Source organism: Macrobrachium rosenbergii, chromosome 16 (genome assembly GCF_040412425.1).
Source record: "Macrobrachium rosenbergii isolate ZJJX-2024 chromosome 16, ASM4041242v1, whole genome shotgun sequence".
NCBI classification, from domain to species: Eukaryota; Metazoa; Arthropoda; class Malacostraca; order Decapoda; family Palaemonidae; genus Macrobrachium; species Macrobrachium rosenbergii.
In genome coordinates, this window is record NC_089756.1 from 9,913,243 (window position 1) to 9,930,119 (window position 16,877).

General features: G+C 42.6%; 1 protein-coding gene across 5 annotated transcripts in view; it reads right to left on the reverse strand.

The window, feature by feature from the left end:
- The window catches only part of CycJ (Cyclin J), a 196,926-nt gene that overhangs the window by 124,972 nt on the left and 55,077 nt on the right, over nucleotides 1-16,877 (reverse strand). For all 5 annotated transcript variants that reach the window (XM_067118365.1, XM_067118363.1, XM_067118367.1 and 2 more), the window contains exon 2: nucleotides 10,133-10,248. In XM_067118365.1, the coding sequence (XP_066974466.1) occupies nucleotides 10,133-10,240 (108 nt within the window). In that variant the 5' untranslated portion in view covers nucleotides 10,241-10,248. The remainder of the gene's footprint in view (nucleotides 1-10,132; nucleotides 10,249-16,877) is intronic.

The following is a 16,877-nucleotide window of genomic DNA, read 5'->3' on the forward strand; positions in this document are numbered from 1 at the left end:
AACAGAAAATAATTCATGGTTGTAGCTTTTATCACTTTTGAAATATTTTCACATAAATCACGATAACTGCCAAAATTTCAACCTTCGGTCAACTTTAACTCGACCGAAATGGTCAAAAAATGCAATTGTAAGCTAAAATTCTTACATTTTAGTAATATTCAATCATTTACCTTTATTTTGCAATAAATTGGAAGTCTCTAGCACAATATTTCGATTTATGGTGAATTTTTGAAAAAAACATTTTCCTTACGTCCGCGCGGTAACTCTGCCGAACATCTCAGAAATTCTTTCATCATGTTGTCGTAATGTTTGCACCGTTTTATATTAGTCGTTACATAAAATTTTTTATACAAAAATGTGTGCAATTTCATGTAGAATACAACAGAAAATAACTCATGGTTGTAGGTTTTATCAGTTTTGAAATATTTTCATACAAATTACGATAAATAGAAAAAATTCGACCTTTAGTCAACTTTAACTCGACCGAAATGGTCGAAAACTGCAATTGTAAGCTAAAACACTTACAGTCTAGTAATATTCAATCAATTAGCTTCATTTTTCACCAAACGGGAAGTCTCTAGCACAATATTTCAATTTATGGTGAATTTTTGAAAAAAACATTTTTTTATGTCCACGCATTACGGATTCATGCATCATATAGTGATAATATTTTCTCTGTGTTGCTTTGATTGTTTTACAATTTGTTATATACCAAAATCATCGCAATTTAGTGTACAATACAAAGAAAAAAAAATAATCCGTTAGCTTTAACCGTTTTGCTCACAGCGCGATTTGTATAAAATTATATATGAAAATTTTTTTTGCGCTGTCATATATTTCAATATTTATATATGATAATGATATTTTTTCATTTCTGATGGTTGCATACTAAACTTCAGGCAATGACAAAAAAATGAGCCAAAAATGAACTCTTAATCTTAAAAACTAAGCGTGCTGTGATTTTTTGAAAAAAACTTTTTTTCCGCTTCGGCGCTAACTCCCGAACGCCGCCGGCATACGGGAGACGTTTTTGTAAATAGAGGCTCGGCGTTTAAGGGTTAATCAGCTAAGTGGTCTGGTTAAACTAAGATATACTTAACTTTTTTGGAACTTATCGTGATTTATATGAAAATGTCAAAACTGATAAAAGCTACAACCATGAGTTATTTTTTGTTGTATTCTACATGAAATTGCACACATTTTCATATATAAAACTTTATGTAACAGCTAATAGAAAACATTGCAAAAATTACGACACAGTGTCTAAAGAATTTCTGAGATTTTCAGCAGTTAGCATGGACGTAAGGAAAAAGTTTTTTCAAAAATTCACCATAAATTGAAATATTGTGCTAGAGACTTCTCGTTTGTTGCAAAATGAAGGTAAATGATTGAATATTACTAGAACGTAAGAGTTTTAGCTTACAATTGCATTTTTCAACCATTTCGGTCGAGTCAAAGTTGACCGAAGGTTGAAATTTTGGCACTTATCCTGATTTATATGAAATATGTCAAAACTGATAAAAGCTACAACCATGAGTTATTTTTTGTTGTATTCTACATGAAATTGTGCACATTTTCATATATAAAACTTTATGTAAAGGCTAATAGAAAACGGTGCAAAAATGACAACAAAGTGACTAAAGAATTTCTGAGATTTTCAGCAGAGTTAGCTGGTGCCTTCTTTTGGGATAAGAAAGAAATTCGTGCATGCGCAGCTGGGTCACGCTTTTACACAAAACAACAGTGTGATCCGTGAACTCCCAGCATCCCTAAAGGCGCATGATTTAAAATTTTTCGCAAACGAGGCCTTAAGTATTTTTCCGCAAACATTTAAAAAACTTTTTGTGGTCGACGTATGTTACGTCCACTCAGCACCCAACAGACAACTTTTGTCGACGTAAAATATGTCCAGTCGGCGTTAAAGGGTTAATATACAAAATGCAATGCATTGATTTAATCACAATTTTAACTATCATAAGAATGAAGTATAATAATAAGTATACCTTAGTTTTACCAGACCATTGAGCTGATTAACAGCTCTCCTAGGGCTGGCCCGAAGGATTAGACTTATTTTACGTGGCTAAGAACCAATTGGTTACTTAGCAACAGGACCTACAGCTTATTGTGGAATCTGAACCACATTATAGCAAGAAATTAATTTCTATCACCAGAAATAAATTCCTCTAACTCTTCATCAGCCAGTGATGTAACTGGAGTTCAGGCAACCACCAAGGAACTGGTCAACGGCGGAATAAGCCAGTGGTTTTAGGAATGGAATGCAATCCAGCAGTGTGAAGAGTACCATTAAGTAAATCAATGGCATCATCAACACCGCTAAACTCACCTGCATCACCTTCAATTTCACTTAATTCCCTGAACTTATTCCAATCTGCTTTATCCAAGCACCAGCGAGGAGATCTATGCTCTGGTGGACTACTATTGCTTTTAATGATTACTGGTGCATGGTCACTAGTATGCCAGTCATCCAATGTTCTCCAGTGAAAGTCAATAAGGCAGTTAGAACTAGGTCAATACATGACAAAATGCCTGTTTGTATACAAAAGTGAGTAGGCTCACCTTATCATAAATCCCTATGTCTTTGTTTTCAACTAGTGATACTATGAGATCTCCTTTTCTATTAGCTAAAACATCACCCCACATTGGATATCTACTGTTCATGTCTCCTACAAGAAAAAACAGTTAAGGAAGTTGATTAATCAACCCTACTACATTATAGCAGACATCATCATTGGGAGGTAAGTTAAAGCAAACAGTATATTTTCTACAGTAGTTAATTCTGCTTGCACTGCTACTGCTTGAAGGTGAGTTTGCAGACTAAAGATATCTGAGGAATGTCATGGCGAATATAAACCAAACTCCCTCCATGACTTCATACTTGAGGATTATAAGAGTTCGGTATGTGGTGTATTCCCTTGGACAAGAAGTATTAATATCCAACATCATTCCCCGTAAACAAATAAAAACTAGAGAGAATTCATGAATGAGCATCTTAAGCTCTTCAAACTTAGCCCTCAGACATTGACAGACCCATTGCAAGATGGAGGAGGAAATGCTGGTTATTTTCTAGAGGACTCTTTGAAAGAAGTCCTCAATTCTGAATTTTTTACTTTATTGTTACTTCCTGACGCCTTTTTAAAGGATGGTTGAGATATTTTTGGTTTTACATTCTTTATAACATTATGTAAGCTTATCTGATTGGCAGGTATTGTGTAGATCAACTGTGATTTTTTAGTAAATTACCTCATTAGGTGATTTTGATCCATCAATTAAAAACAATATTTCATACCTACTGCTAGGTATTTCAGCATGTCTCGTAACTGGAGGGGAAAAGGAAGGTGGTCTCCCTCTTTTTCTATTGAAAAGTGCGGGGGTGTGTTGGTATTTTCCCTCTGTTATGAGAGCATTAACATGTTCTTGAGTGACGAGTTCCCCTCCTAAATTAGGCAGAGAGAGCACCCGAGATAACAGTCTAGGGCTGCTCATCTTAGGAGAAGAAGGTGCAGAGGGACGGGGAGTAATATCCAAAATTGGAGGTACATGTAGTGATATCTGAATCGGAAGCTGAGCATTCATATCTAAACTCATGTTTGCATTCTTTGGCCTACCTGGAATTTTTTATTTATCTTGCTTACTGATATTTGATTTCAAGGCCTTCGCATAATTCTGTTTCTTACTTAAAAGTCTTCTAGCATAACCCACAATTATATGCTCTGCATCTGATTTTAGTAGAGCAGCTGTTTCCATTTGAAAGCATGGGCATTTTCTATCACTGGACTTATGACCCAACTACAATTAATGCACTGCGTGCCTAATGTGCATTCACCATGAGCTGATGCAGAACAGTTGTCACACAACTTGTCACTTTTACAGACTCGACAAGGATGACCATATCTGAAACAGTTGAAGCACTGTAATGGTTTTTGTTTGTATGGGCATACTGACACCCTTTCATTTTCTTATACAAATGAGACGGAACATTATGATCCTCTAAAGTAATAATCATCATTGTAGTTTTTGGAATCTTACCTGCCAAACCTGTTTTGGACACATATCTAATATCTCCTCGTTTTGAAGTCATATAAATCCCTGCCGAAGATTACTTCTCTTCCATAACTATAATTAATATGGGGTTTGATATCTACTAACATTCCACTGTCATCTACTTTTAAACTGCAAAGCATAAGTGATTGTGTTTTGGATTTTGCATGGATAAGAATAAATTTCTTACCAAATCTTGAAATGTCACCATTTCCTATAGTGCCTGCTTTCTTTTGCAAATATTTACTAAATTTAAAATAATTATAATTCTCCTCTTTTGTTGCTATAAGCCATTGGGAGAGTTTACGTAATCTGCAGATTACTTTCAAGAGTCGGAGATTCATTTTCATGCCAGTCAGCTGGGCGATAAAACATCTAAATTTCTAGGGAATTTGTCACAAAGTGTTCCCTTTTATTACAATTATGAAGAAGAATACTTTCAATATTACATGTGGCACTAAAGGCATCTTCATGTTTCTCAAAAGAGATCCAAGCTTCCCATTTATCATCTTTATTGTATTTCATACGTATTTCTAAAATTTTCCCATATTGTTTAAATAATACAAAAATATATTCATAATGGCATTCAAGGGGTATTTCATATGCATGCAAAAATGTAAATTTTTTTACGGTGACTTTCATAACTCTTAGAATCTTTTTGTGGAGTTCCCTGTGGAGAGGCTGCATCAACCTTAGTTTCTTTTCCAAGCCAGAAGTCATTGCCAGTGCCGGTGAGTTGTCGGATCCAGGGGAGGGAAAACTAGTTGCCAAATCCATAAATTATTGCCAGTTCACATGCAAAGTCTAAAAAGTGCACACCTGACACCCAAGGGCCCCCACACAGACCCCAGCAACACATCAGAAAGGGAAAACCAGGCAGCTTCTACTGCCTAGCCTTCCCCACCCCAACACACTGCCAGAGCCCGCTAAGAGACCCCAATAAGCCGAGCAGGCACACACCAGACCGCCACACCCCAACCGGCTCACCCACCCGCCCAAAATTGCTTGGTTATATCAAGAAAGTATTGTGGATCAGTCAGGTATTTGCATTCTCCACCAGTGGCACAAGTGGGAGTTGACTCCCAACAGTCCACCCCATACCCTACCCTTTCGAGACAGCACCAATACACTTGCAGATGGTTCCACCCTCAAGATAGCAATGGGAAGATCCCATCACTACCTCTTAGGCCCAAACCATATCAATGGCAACTCAACACCACAACTCCAACAATTAGCTTTGAATGCAAACCACTTCCAAAACATGATCCCTTCTCTGACTCACCTAAGCAGTAAAATTTTTCGAAAGTGGAAATGTCCACGCCATCAAGGCATCCTACTCGAGGGGTGCTGTGAGACTGAAACTTGTTGATGACTTCCTTCACCATACTGAATGGTGGGAAGGCATACATGTTAAGGTCGGACCAGTCCTGGAGCACTGTGTCTGTTGCCAAAGCCAGAGGGTCCAGAACTGGTGAGCAATACAGGGGAAGACGATGATTCTTCGACGTCACAAACATGTCTATCGACGGTTTCCCCCACCATTTCAACAGGTCGGGGCACACCTGCGGATTCAGTGTCCACTCCATCAGTAGGGCCTGTTTGTGGCAACTCAAGTCGTCCACAAGAACGTTCATCTTGCCCTGAATGAAGCAGGCGACAATCAGTACGGTTGTTCTGAGCCCAAATGAGATCTCTGGCCGCCTGGTTCCTCTGTAGGCCAGCGCCGTCCTGTCCGAGTGGACTGCAATTATTTTGTTGTGTGTCACCAAAGCAAACTGCTGAAGAGCCAGGTGTATTGCTTTCAGCTCCTGTACAGTGATGTGGAGCAATCTTTCTTCTTGCGATCACGTCCCTGCAACTTCCAAGTCCTGTACATGAGCTCCCCATACCAGGTCTGAAGCATCTGAGATCAAGGTTAGGCTTGGGTTCAGAGGGAATAAAGACTTCCCTACCAGGAATCTCTCTTCTCCCAGCCACCACCAAAGGTTCTCCTTGATTTTGGGAGTAATGGGGAGACATCTTCCTGTGCCAGCTGGCCTTTAGGAAGAACTGAAGGGGTCTCGAGTGCAGTCTCCCTAATGGCACAAACTTCTCTATGGATGAAAGAGTGCCCAAGAGGGTTATCCACTCTTTGGCTGAGCAGGAAGGAAGAACGAGAAATTTCTGAATCGTCTGCAGGCAGGAAAGAATTCTTCTCTTTGACGGAAAATGAGAGTCGATCATCATCCCTAAATAGACGAGCGACTGAGTTGGGACTAGTTGTGACTTGGAAAAGGTGATCAGAAGGCCCAGATCCTGGACAAGGGAGAGAGTCTTCTGTGAGTCCCCCGTGCAATGGTTTCTTGACAGGGAGCGTAGGATCCAGTTGTTGAAACACAGGCATAATTGATGCCCATCAAATGTAGCCACTGTGCTACTGGGGTGAGAACCCTGGTGAAGACCTGTGGGGCTGTTGAAAGACTGAAACAAAGGGCTTGAAACTGGTAGATCCTGCCCTGGAACATGAATCTCAAGTACTTTCTGGATTCCGGGTGGACTGGAATGTGAAAGTATGTGTTCTCTATGTCTATCATAACCATCCAATCCCCTTGATGAATGGAGGACAGCACTGACTGATTGATTTCCATCCTGAATTTTGTGGCGTTTACATTTGACTTCACGTCTTTCACAACTTTTACAGCCCCTTCTTTTGAGCAGAGAGGTAACCTCCTTTGACAGGGCCAAAAACCTCTGTGAACCTAAGGAATTGGCTGTCAAGCTGATGGGTGCCGAAGCCAGCGGGAGCTTTGCATTGAATGGGATTGAGTACCCCTCCCTCAAAACTTACTTCACCCATGGTTCCACACTCTTGACTTCCCATTTCCTCCAAAAATGGAGAAGTCTTGCTTCCACTGGCACAAGGAGGACTGGATCCTCACTTGCTAGAAGAGGGTCTGGTAGATGACTTGATGACCGTAGCTTCGGAGCTTCAGAAGAAGACTACCCAGGACTTGCTAACGCAGTCCACCAAATGCCCAAACCAGCAGATTTGGACACCTGTGGCACCTGTTAGTGTAAGGGCGGCCTCTCCTTTGCAGCAGTGGCCTTTTCGTGGCAGCAGAGCAGGGCATCAGTCCCGACCACATACCAAGCCTGCGTGTAAGGGCGGCCTCTCCTTTGCAGCAGTGGCCTTTTTGTGGCAGCAGAGCAGGGCATCAGTCCTGACCACATACCAAGCTGCACTAACTGGTGCCACAGGTGTCCGAATCTGCTGGTTTGGGCGTTTGGTGGACTGCGTTAGCAAGTCCTGGGTAGTCTTCTTCTGAAGCTCCGAAGCTACATGCTCCAAAGTAGCCCTGGGAAACAGACTATCTTGTCCAATGGGGGGGAAGAGCAGAGACTTCTGAGAAGGAGTGACTCCTTTAGTGACAAACGAACACCCCAGCCCCCTGTTCTTCAGTATGTCTAAGGCAAAGAGAGCAGCCAATTCTTGTGATCCATCATGAACTGCCTTGTTCGCACAAGATAAAACTCCTTACCAGTATGCAGTGAAATTGTCCGGTAGAGCTGTGCAATCTTCAGCCTTCTTTGTCGGAGCTCCCACTGTCCAATTAAGGAAGGTGAATATTTCAAAGACTTTGAATAAATCTTTCACTAAATGATCCAACTCCGTTGACGAAAAGCCTATCTTGGCTGAAGGACGAGGTTGAAGAAGCAGCTAAGTCGTTTCGTTCTTGCACTGTGGCCGAAGGCTTCTTTAAAAGGTTCAGGATATCGAGACGACAATGAATCGGTTCCAGAGAGGAGTCTTGCACCACCGGAATGCTGACACTAGTCAAAACTGGCTGTGTTAGATGATCAGAAGCACTATTATGAGATGTTAAATGCTTGTCAGGATGTCGTGCCAAACGAGGCGGTGAGTGTGGCAACTGGGTCCGGCGAGACTTCACAGGAGATGTATGATGATCAGGCGCCAAACGAAGGTCAGAGCACTCTACTCGGACAGTGCGCTCAACATCCACACCCCAACGTACACCACTGGGCATTCGAATGCTACTGAACGTTCGAAACGCATCGGTAGTATCAACAATTGGCTGCTTGACACCAGCCGAACGCCTGGCACCAGACAAGTGATCAACTGCAATGCTGTCTGCCCTTACTGTGCGCTCGATCAACACTGAACACACCCCTACCAGGCACTGCTGACACTGCCCGATCAGTGCTCTTCTTAGACAAGCATTGCGGTATAAACAACTCAGGAGACATCAGGGTGTCTTCTTGGTCCCAGAAGCTACAAGAAGATTCATGACTCCGAACCAGATCTCTGGAACACTTACAAGGGAGCGGAGGAATGTGTTCAGGAGCTCCTGACCTTTCGACTTGGTCTGGAAACGTCAGAAAAGAGCTGACTGCGCCTCCTATCTGCGCTGGAATTGGAACCACTCGACGATAAAGCATGCACATCCACTCAGACGCCTTTCCAATGGCCGTTCGGCGAGTCCTGGGAACAGTCAACAGGCTCGATTGAGGGGGCAACTACACGTGGGCAAACCCACCGACCTCCCTTGGACGTTCGGTTTGCCTCCTCCCAGGTTTAGGGGAGTCTGAAAGGGACCTAGGTCTAGAAGTGTCAGCGGGACACAACTGAGGGGGCAACTACCCATGGGCAAACCCCACTGGCCTCCCTTGGACGTTCAGTTTGCCTCTTCCCAGGTTTAGGGGAGTTTGACAGGGACCTAGGTCTAGGAGCGTTGGCGGGACAAGTAGTCCCCTCCTCCACTGACACGACACTTTTTGCACTCGACTGATTCATCAAGATCCTAACGGAAGCGCCCAATTGGGTTATGGTATTTACCATAATGCTAAATTTCTTATCTACTCGGGCTTCAAGGCTGGCTAAGGCACTGGGCTTGGAAGGTAGGGAGCCAGGTAAAGGAGTTACAGGTAAAGATAGAGGAATTGGAATAGGGGAAAAAACTATCATAGGAGTCGAAAGGACAGACACCTCTGGAGCCTTCCTCTCTCTGTCTCTTTGACTAAATGAGAATTTAAAGTCTTCCACTTAACCTGATCCCACTCCTTACACTTGTCACAGTTAATGTCAAGAGAACAATTTTGCCCTCTACAAGAGGTGCAGATAGTATGAGTGTCATACTTAGCAGAAGTCAGCCTCGTCTTGCAGCCCTTGCTGCAATACCTAATACTATGACCACTTGAGTCTGACATATCCAGTCACAATTAAGGAAAAGAGCTGATCAGTGCTACCAAAAACTACAACGTACTTCACCAAATTCAGCGATGTCCACAAACAACCAGTGAAAACAAATCAAAACAAAAGCTACCCAACGACCAATGTTCAGTCGATGAGCGGCAGGAATGGATTGAATACCCGAGTTGGTTGTACCTATTCTTCCCCAAAAGTAGGCAGGGTCTGTTACCTACACCAAAACAATATGAGTGCTACTGCAAAATTTTAAAACTTAAGGTCCTGCGAAAAGTAGGAACTAATAGCAAAGTAATTACTTGGTAAGTTACTTACAAAAAGTCTTAGTTTTGTCTTACATTAGGTTTCAACTATTCCTGAGGAACTAATCCTTTGGAGCAGACCTAAGTGTCTACTAGAAACCTGACTAAACTACTCAACATTAATAAGAAAGTTAATCAAAACAATCACAATACTACCAATAGGCCTTCAACCCATTGACTTGTTTTGACTTGTGTTGCTTAAAAAAAGGATGCAACTCACTATTTGTGATGTATTATAATTCTTTGATACTGATGTCTAGAACTGTTTTATCCTTAAACCCTTCTTCTTTCCTTTATATTTTCTAATTTTCCTCTCTATTAAATGCAGTAGTTTAAGGTAACTAACACAATATTGTGTCTAGGATTTCAACTCAACTAAAGTACCTCTTAAGTACTGTATATTGATGAGTACGTACTAATACAATATTTCATTTCAACTTTATTATTTATCAATATCTTTAAGCTTTGTTGAAAGAAACTTTGGAGATAACATATCCAAAAAAGTCACCATACAGTAAAGAGAAACAAAAGTGTTACAGCTAAGTAAAAAAAAAAATAATAATTTCACCTGTGGAGAATTTCCATTGTAAGAAGGATGTTCCAATTCTTTCCTCTGCATCCATGCTAGCACTTCCTCAGCATAATCAGTCATCACATTACTGCCACGTGACATCATAAGATATACTGAAGAAATACAAAATAACGATAAATTAATTTAATTTTGCAGTGTTCATAAAATCAACACTACCCACACATATATCAAGCTCTAACCCCTTCTTTGCTATGACAGTCACAGAAGTAATGACAGCTACACTTTGAATTCCCTTAGTTCAAGTTACTAAGACAATTTATGATCACGAAATTGCACCTTAAAATGCCAAGGAATATTCATAGAAGGATCAAACTGAAAGCAACAGGTTCAGAACATAAAAATTAGGCTAATAACAGAATGTAGAATGCATTCTTTCTTTTTATGAGCAATGTCATTTCAATTCTATGCTTTAGTTATACAGTAGTTCTCAAAACAGAATTGTTACAAATTGATATTGCACAATTTCATGTTAGACCTTGACCGAAAACTTTCATGTGACCAACATGAATGAACATGAACGTGTACAGTCAAACTGCTACGACCTAAAGTGTGATGAGCCAAAATACCATCCTAACTAAAAGTATATCTACGGCCCTGCTTGTTTTCTTAAACTATATTTCTAATTAAAAATACAATGAATCAAACACACTTAACATGTTATTTTCATGATAAAATTAAGTTTCATATATGCTTACCAAGTAATTACATAGCTATAGTTCTAATTAGCATGGCAGCCTTTATTTAAAAAATTGTGGTAGCGCTTCAATAGTTTAGTGTAGGTAACAAGCCCCACCCACCAATGGGAGTACTGGAAACGACTTGGCAGAAAACCTCACTCTGTTTGTGCCCTTATGTCCATGAGAGGGGAGGAGGGAGGGCTCCAATCCATAATTACTTGGTAAGTATATATGAAACTTAATTTTATCAAGAAAATAACATTTTCATATAAGTAACTTACCAAGTAATTACATAGCTGAATCCCATACTGACAGGAGATGGGATGAATGGACATATTTTACTCCAAAACATTTCAGTCAGGAAATGAACTTTGAAACAGGAAATGTTAGCTAGCACTGGTTAAAATGCTTGTTGTAACCTACCTGGTAAGAGAGTTACTGCAGGAAAATACTGCCTCTGGTTGGTGCTCATCTTAACCCATTGTGGCAAGGCGTTATAGCTGTGTAGTGCCTCTACTTCAGTGAGAGCTTTGTAGCGAGGGAGTATTCGATGGCTAAAAGCAACACAGAAAGTTATGCAGCAAAGGAGTTATTCCCATGGCTAGCAAAACTTCAGAAAGTACCCTTGCCCTGGGCGCAGTACCATAAAAAAGACAACCAGACAATGGTGTCCCCTACATAAAATTAAAAGCCACTACCCATCCATTAAAAAGACTGGTTGGTATTCCAGGTATGCAGTACCCTCAGGCTCTCCAAAACTTGACAGCTTATATCAAGGTGAAGAGATAAAGAATAGGAGAATAACTCCTATGCTTCATTCCCCAATACCATGCCAGCCACAGATAACGGACCCAAGGTACTGCAACTATCAAACACCGTCTCCAACAAACACTGATTTACACTTCCATAAAGTTGACTGAAGAACTGCGGCTATGGACATGTTATGTTTAAAAGCCAATGAGGCAGCAACAGCTCTAATTTTGTGGGTTTTAACTTTAAAAACAGGTAAAAGGTCCTCCCGAATTCTCGAGTGTGACTCAGAGATAATATCTTTTAAAAAGAATGACACAGCATTCTTGGAAAGTGGTCGGGAAGGATTTTTAACTGAACACCATAGGTTACTAGAGGGACCTCTGATCCCCTCAGTCCTGTTCAGGTAATGCCTCAATGCCCTTACAGGACAAAGAGTTCTCTCTTCTTCCTCTGGACCAAGAATGTCCACCAAACTCTTGATGATGAAAGAAAGGAGCCAGGGCTTAGAAGGGGTCTCATTCTTAGCCAGAAAACCCAAGGTAAAAGAGCAGATCGTGTCTCCTTGGGAGAATCCGACTCTTTTATCTATGGCCCACAGTTTGCTGACTCTTTTGGCTGTAGCCAAAGCAAAAAGAAAGAATTTTCCTTGTCAAGTCTCTAAAAGAGATGGAGTGAAGGGGCTCAAATGGAGGACCCAAAGGACACTTAAGGACAACATCAAGATTCCATGCAAATGAGTTTGTCATACTTTGCTTGGTTGTGTCAAAGGACTTAATCAAATCACTGATATCCTGATCAGATCCTAGATCTTGGCCTCTATGTCTAAACACAGAACGTAGCACAGCTCTGTATCCCTTGACGGTGGAAGAAGATAAACCTCTGGAAGTCCTCAAGAAAGGCAGAAAATCCACAATCTGCATCACAGAGATTGAGTAGAAGAGATGTCATGTCTCCTACATCAGCTGCAGAATACTGCCCACTTAGCTTAGTAGACCCTAAAAGAAGACTGGCGTCTACACTTTGCAATTAATTGCCTCTACAGCTCGTCTTGAAAAGCCCTTTGCTCTGACAAGTCCATTGACTGTCTGAATCCTGTCAGCGCAAGAGCAGACAGACCTCGGTGGAATCATCAGAAATGCGGCTGTTTGAGAAGACTTGGTCTCTGTGGCAGGATATTGGAAAATCCACTAAAAGTCTGAGTAGGTCCGGAAACCACTCTTTTCGAGGCCAGAACGGAGCCACTAGGGTCATTGAAGCATTGTGAAGACACAAAAAATTGTTCAAAACTTCCCTGACCATGCTGAATGGTGGGAAGGCATATAGGTCCAAGTTGGACCAATTCTGGAGTATGGCATCCGTTACCCATGCCAGAGGGTTCAGGGCTGGCGAGTAAAACAACGGGAGGCAACGGTTCCTCGATGCTGCAAACAGGTCTACCGACGGCCTTCCCCACAGTTCTCACAGGTCGGTGCATACCTGTGGATCTAGATTCCACTGCATGGGCAGGACCTGTCTGCGACAATTTAGCTCGTCTGCTAGCACATTCAACTTGCCCTGAATGAATCTTGTCACTATCTTGGTTTGATTCTTCTTTGCCTAGAAGAGGAGGTCCTTTGTTGCTTCGTAGAGGGAGAGGGAGTGAGTGCCTCCCTGGTTCTTTTTGTAAGACGGAGCGGTGCTGTTGTCAGAGTGGACCACTACTGTCTTGTTGAACACTGCTTTTGCAAATGATTGAAGACCTAAATGAATGGCCTTCAATTCCCTCATGTTGGATGTGAAGGTTCCTCTCTCCTGGTCACCAAATTCTGGAAACTTCCATGACTCCCAGCAGAGCCCTAACCCAGATCTGAAGCATCTGAGTACAAGGCTAGGCTGGGGTTCAGAGGAAGGAGAGACTTCCCTTCTAAAAGCCTTCTTTCTGAAAGCCACCACCGCAAGTTCTCCTAGATTTTCAAAGTTATTGGAAATACAAACGAGTCCGGGTATTTTTTCCTGTTCCAACTGGCCTTCAGGAAGAATTGCAGTACCCTCATGTGGAGCCTTCTGAGACTGATGAACTTCTCAACAGATGCCAGGGTTCCTAAGAGACTCATTCACCTGTTGGCTGAACAGGATGGGAGGGAGAGGAACTACAGACCGTACGAAGGCATGACTGGACTCTTTTGGGGAACGGAAAAGCCTGAAAACTCAGAGTTGATTGTCATCCCCAAACAGAGAATTACTTGAGTCAGAGTCAGTTGAGATTTTGGTAAGTTGATGAGCAAACCCAGCTCCTGAGCCAGGAGGAGGGTTTTCTGAAGGTCCTCCATGCACTGTGTTCTTGAAGGAGAGCAAAGAAGCCAATCGTCTAGGTACAGGGAGCTGTTGATGCCCATGAGGTGGCGCCAACTCGTGAGAGGGGCAAGAACACGAGTGAAAACTTGTGGAGCTGTAGAGAGGCCAGAGCTCAGAGCCCTGAAACAGGAACCTTAGGTACTTCCTGGAGTCTGGATGTACAGGGACATGGAAGTATGCATCCTGCATATCGATCGTTACCATCCAGTCACCCTGGCAAATGGATGAAAGAGTTGATTGGCTCATTTCCATTTTGAATTTCGTTTTCTGAACAAATAAATTCAGGGCACTGACGTTGAGGACAGGTCTCCAACCCCCTGATACCTTGGGGACTACAAACAGATGGTTGTAAAAACCTCCCGTGCTGACACCCTCGACCACCTCCACAGCTCTTTTCTTGAGAAGAGACAAGACCTCTTCTGCAAGGGCTGAATACCTCTCTGAGCCAACAAAGTAGATTGTCAATGCGATGGACATCACCACTAAAGGGAGATTTCAGAACTATTGAAATCCACTGCTCTACACTCTGGTTTCCCATTTCTCCCAAAAATGGAGAAGCCTGGCTCCCACTGGCACACACAGGATAGGATCTTCAATTAAGAGAGAAAGGTTTTCTGGGAGACCTTTTTAATTGGTCAGACTGAACGCACATTGGAGTGGGGCCTGGGCTGAAATCTTGCCCTACTGCCACAAAAGGGCTGCTGCTGTAGAGGAGAGACCGCCTAACCACCAAACAAGGCTGGCTCTTTTGGAAGTTTGGCTGACTGAGCCAGATCATCTTGGGTCGACTTCTTTTGAAGATCCAAGGCTATCTCTTGTACCATTGCTTGAGGAAACAGATGAAGACAATCCAAAGGTGAAAACAGGAGCACAGATTTCTGGGTAGAAGCAACACCTTTGGTGTGAAAGAACACCAAAGTTCCCTCTTCTTCAGTACAACTATGGAAAACAAGGAAGCCAACTCCAGGGAGCCATCCCTAATGGTTTTGTCTGTGCAAGAAAGCACACTCAGCCAGTCTGCAGACAAGTCCTCTGCAAGATCACCAGTCTTCACTCTTTGTTGCAAGGGAGCCAACGGTCCAGTCTAAAAAGCTAAGTACTTCAAATACTTTAAAAAGATTCCTGACCAAATAGTCTAACTCCATAAATGAGAACATGTTCTTGGCTGATGCAAAGGCCAACCTTCCGGATGAATCAGTAAGGCCAGAGAAGTCCCCTGGGAGGAGGCAGCGACTCCCAAAGGAGCTTCTCCAGTGGCATAAGAGAGACATCTACTACATGAAAGACGAGAGGGAGGCGAACAGAACACCGCCTTGCCCTGCTTTCTCTTCTCTGAGAGCCACTCTCCAATATCTCTCAAGGCTTTCCTGGATGAGGAGGAAAGTACCATCTAAGGAAGCCTGGAACTCTCAACAGGCTGGTTCCTCATCAAGAACACAGGCAGGAGAAGCCGGGGCAGTTGGAGAGAAGAAAGATGGAAAAGCGACCAAAAAATATCTGAGAAGAGCTGCATACGCCATGGGAGTAGGTGCCTGGTCAAGAACCTTGTCATCTGAAGAAATCAGAGGAGACAAATCTGGAAGGTACTTTGTTACTGCAGGCATCCTAGAATGTCATCAAGTTGGCACTGAATGGGCGCTAGCGAAGGATCATGCCCCACATGAGTGCGAATAATTGAGGCAGGCAACTGAAGAGGTGGCGCCAGGCGCTTGACAGCGGGTGCCGAGTGGATGGAAGGTGGCGCCAAGCGCATGGCAACTGGCACTGGGTGATTGGGCACTGGGCACCTAGAAGACAACGATGGGCGCAATTGGGAACTGGATAGGCGCTTGGGCGCCAAATACTGGGGCTCTTCCACTGGACGCTCAGGAGAAAGATGTTCTGGGTCATCCCAGAAGCTATAAGACGGCTGAGACTGCGATCAGGCTCCTTAAGATGCTTACAGGGAGGCGGAGAAGAGCGTTCCATAATGCTACCGCCTCTTCAACGTCAGGATTTATCAGAGAAGTGCCTTCAGCGCCTCTTATCCGGGCTGGAATCCGAAGCACTGGAAGAAAGCTCATGCACATCCTTTCGAACTCCTTTCCAATGGCTGTCTGCCGCCGAGGCCTGGGACCGGTCAACAGGCTCGACTGAGGGAGCGACTACCCGTGGGCAAACCCCGCCGACCTCCCTTGGACTTCCAGAATGCCTCCTTCCAGGAGCGTTGACAGGATGAGTAGCCACCTCCTTTACTGACACTGCATTTGCACTACTTTGTCCATAAGGGCTTTCACCGATGCCCTAACTGAGCAATAGAATTAACTATGAGACTGAATTTCTGGTCAACACAGGCTTCAAGACTGGCAATGGCATTAGGGTCAGAAGCATGGGAGTGGGTGGACTAGTCAGAGGGCCGGTTAATGGGGAAAAAGCAGGTAAAGGAGTTGACAGAACTGGTAAATCAGCTACACCCAATTTAGGAGTACATTCTAAGCTGGCTAAGCACTAGAGTCAGACATCGTCAGGAATAAAGTTGTAATCAGTGAAAACCAGGTCTAAATAAACCTAAGCTATCTAGAAACAGCATGAAGGCTACCAAAAATACTGTAATGAATACTTCACCGAATGGAGAACAAATACAACCATCTAGCGACCAAAATACAAAATAAAGCTGCTCAAGACAACTGAAGTTCAGTCATTAACTGGCAGAAATGAATTGAGCTCTTCAGCTGTGCTGTACCTATTCTTTGCTGAAAGTGGGCGGGGCTAGTCATCTACACTAAAACAATGGAAACACTGCTGTGAATTTCAAAATTTAAGCTGCCACGATAATTAGAAACTATAGCTATGTAATTACTGTACATGGTAAGTTATTTATATGAAAGATGTATTTTCATAGTTACCATAGCAATATCTGCAATAGCTCATGGTGCACCATTTTAAAATCCATATCCTAATCACCATTTCCACAGCAT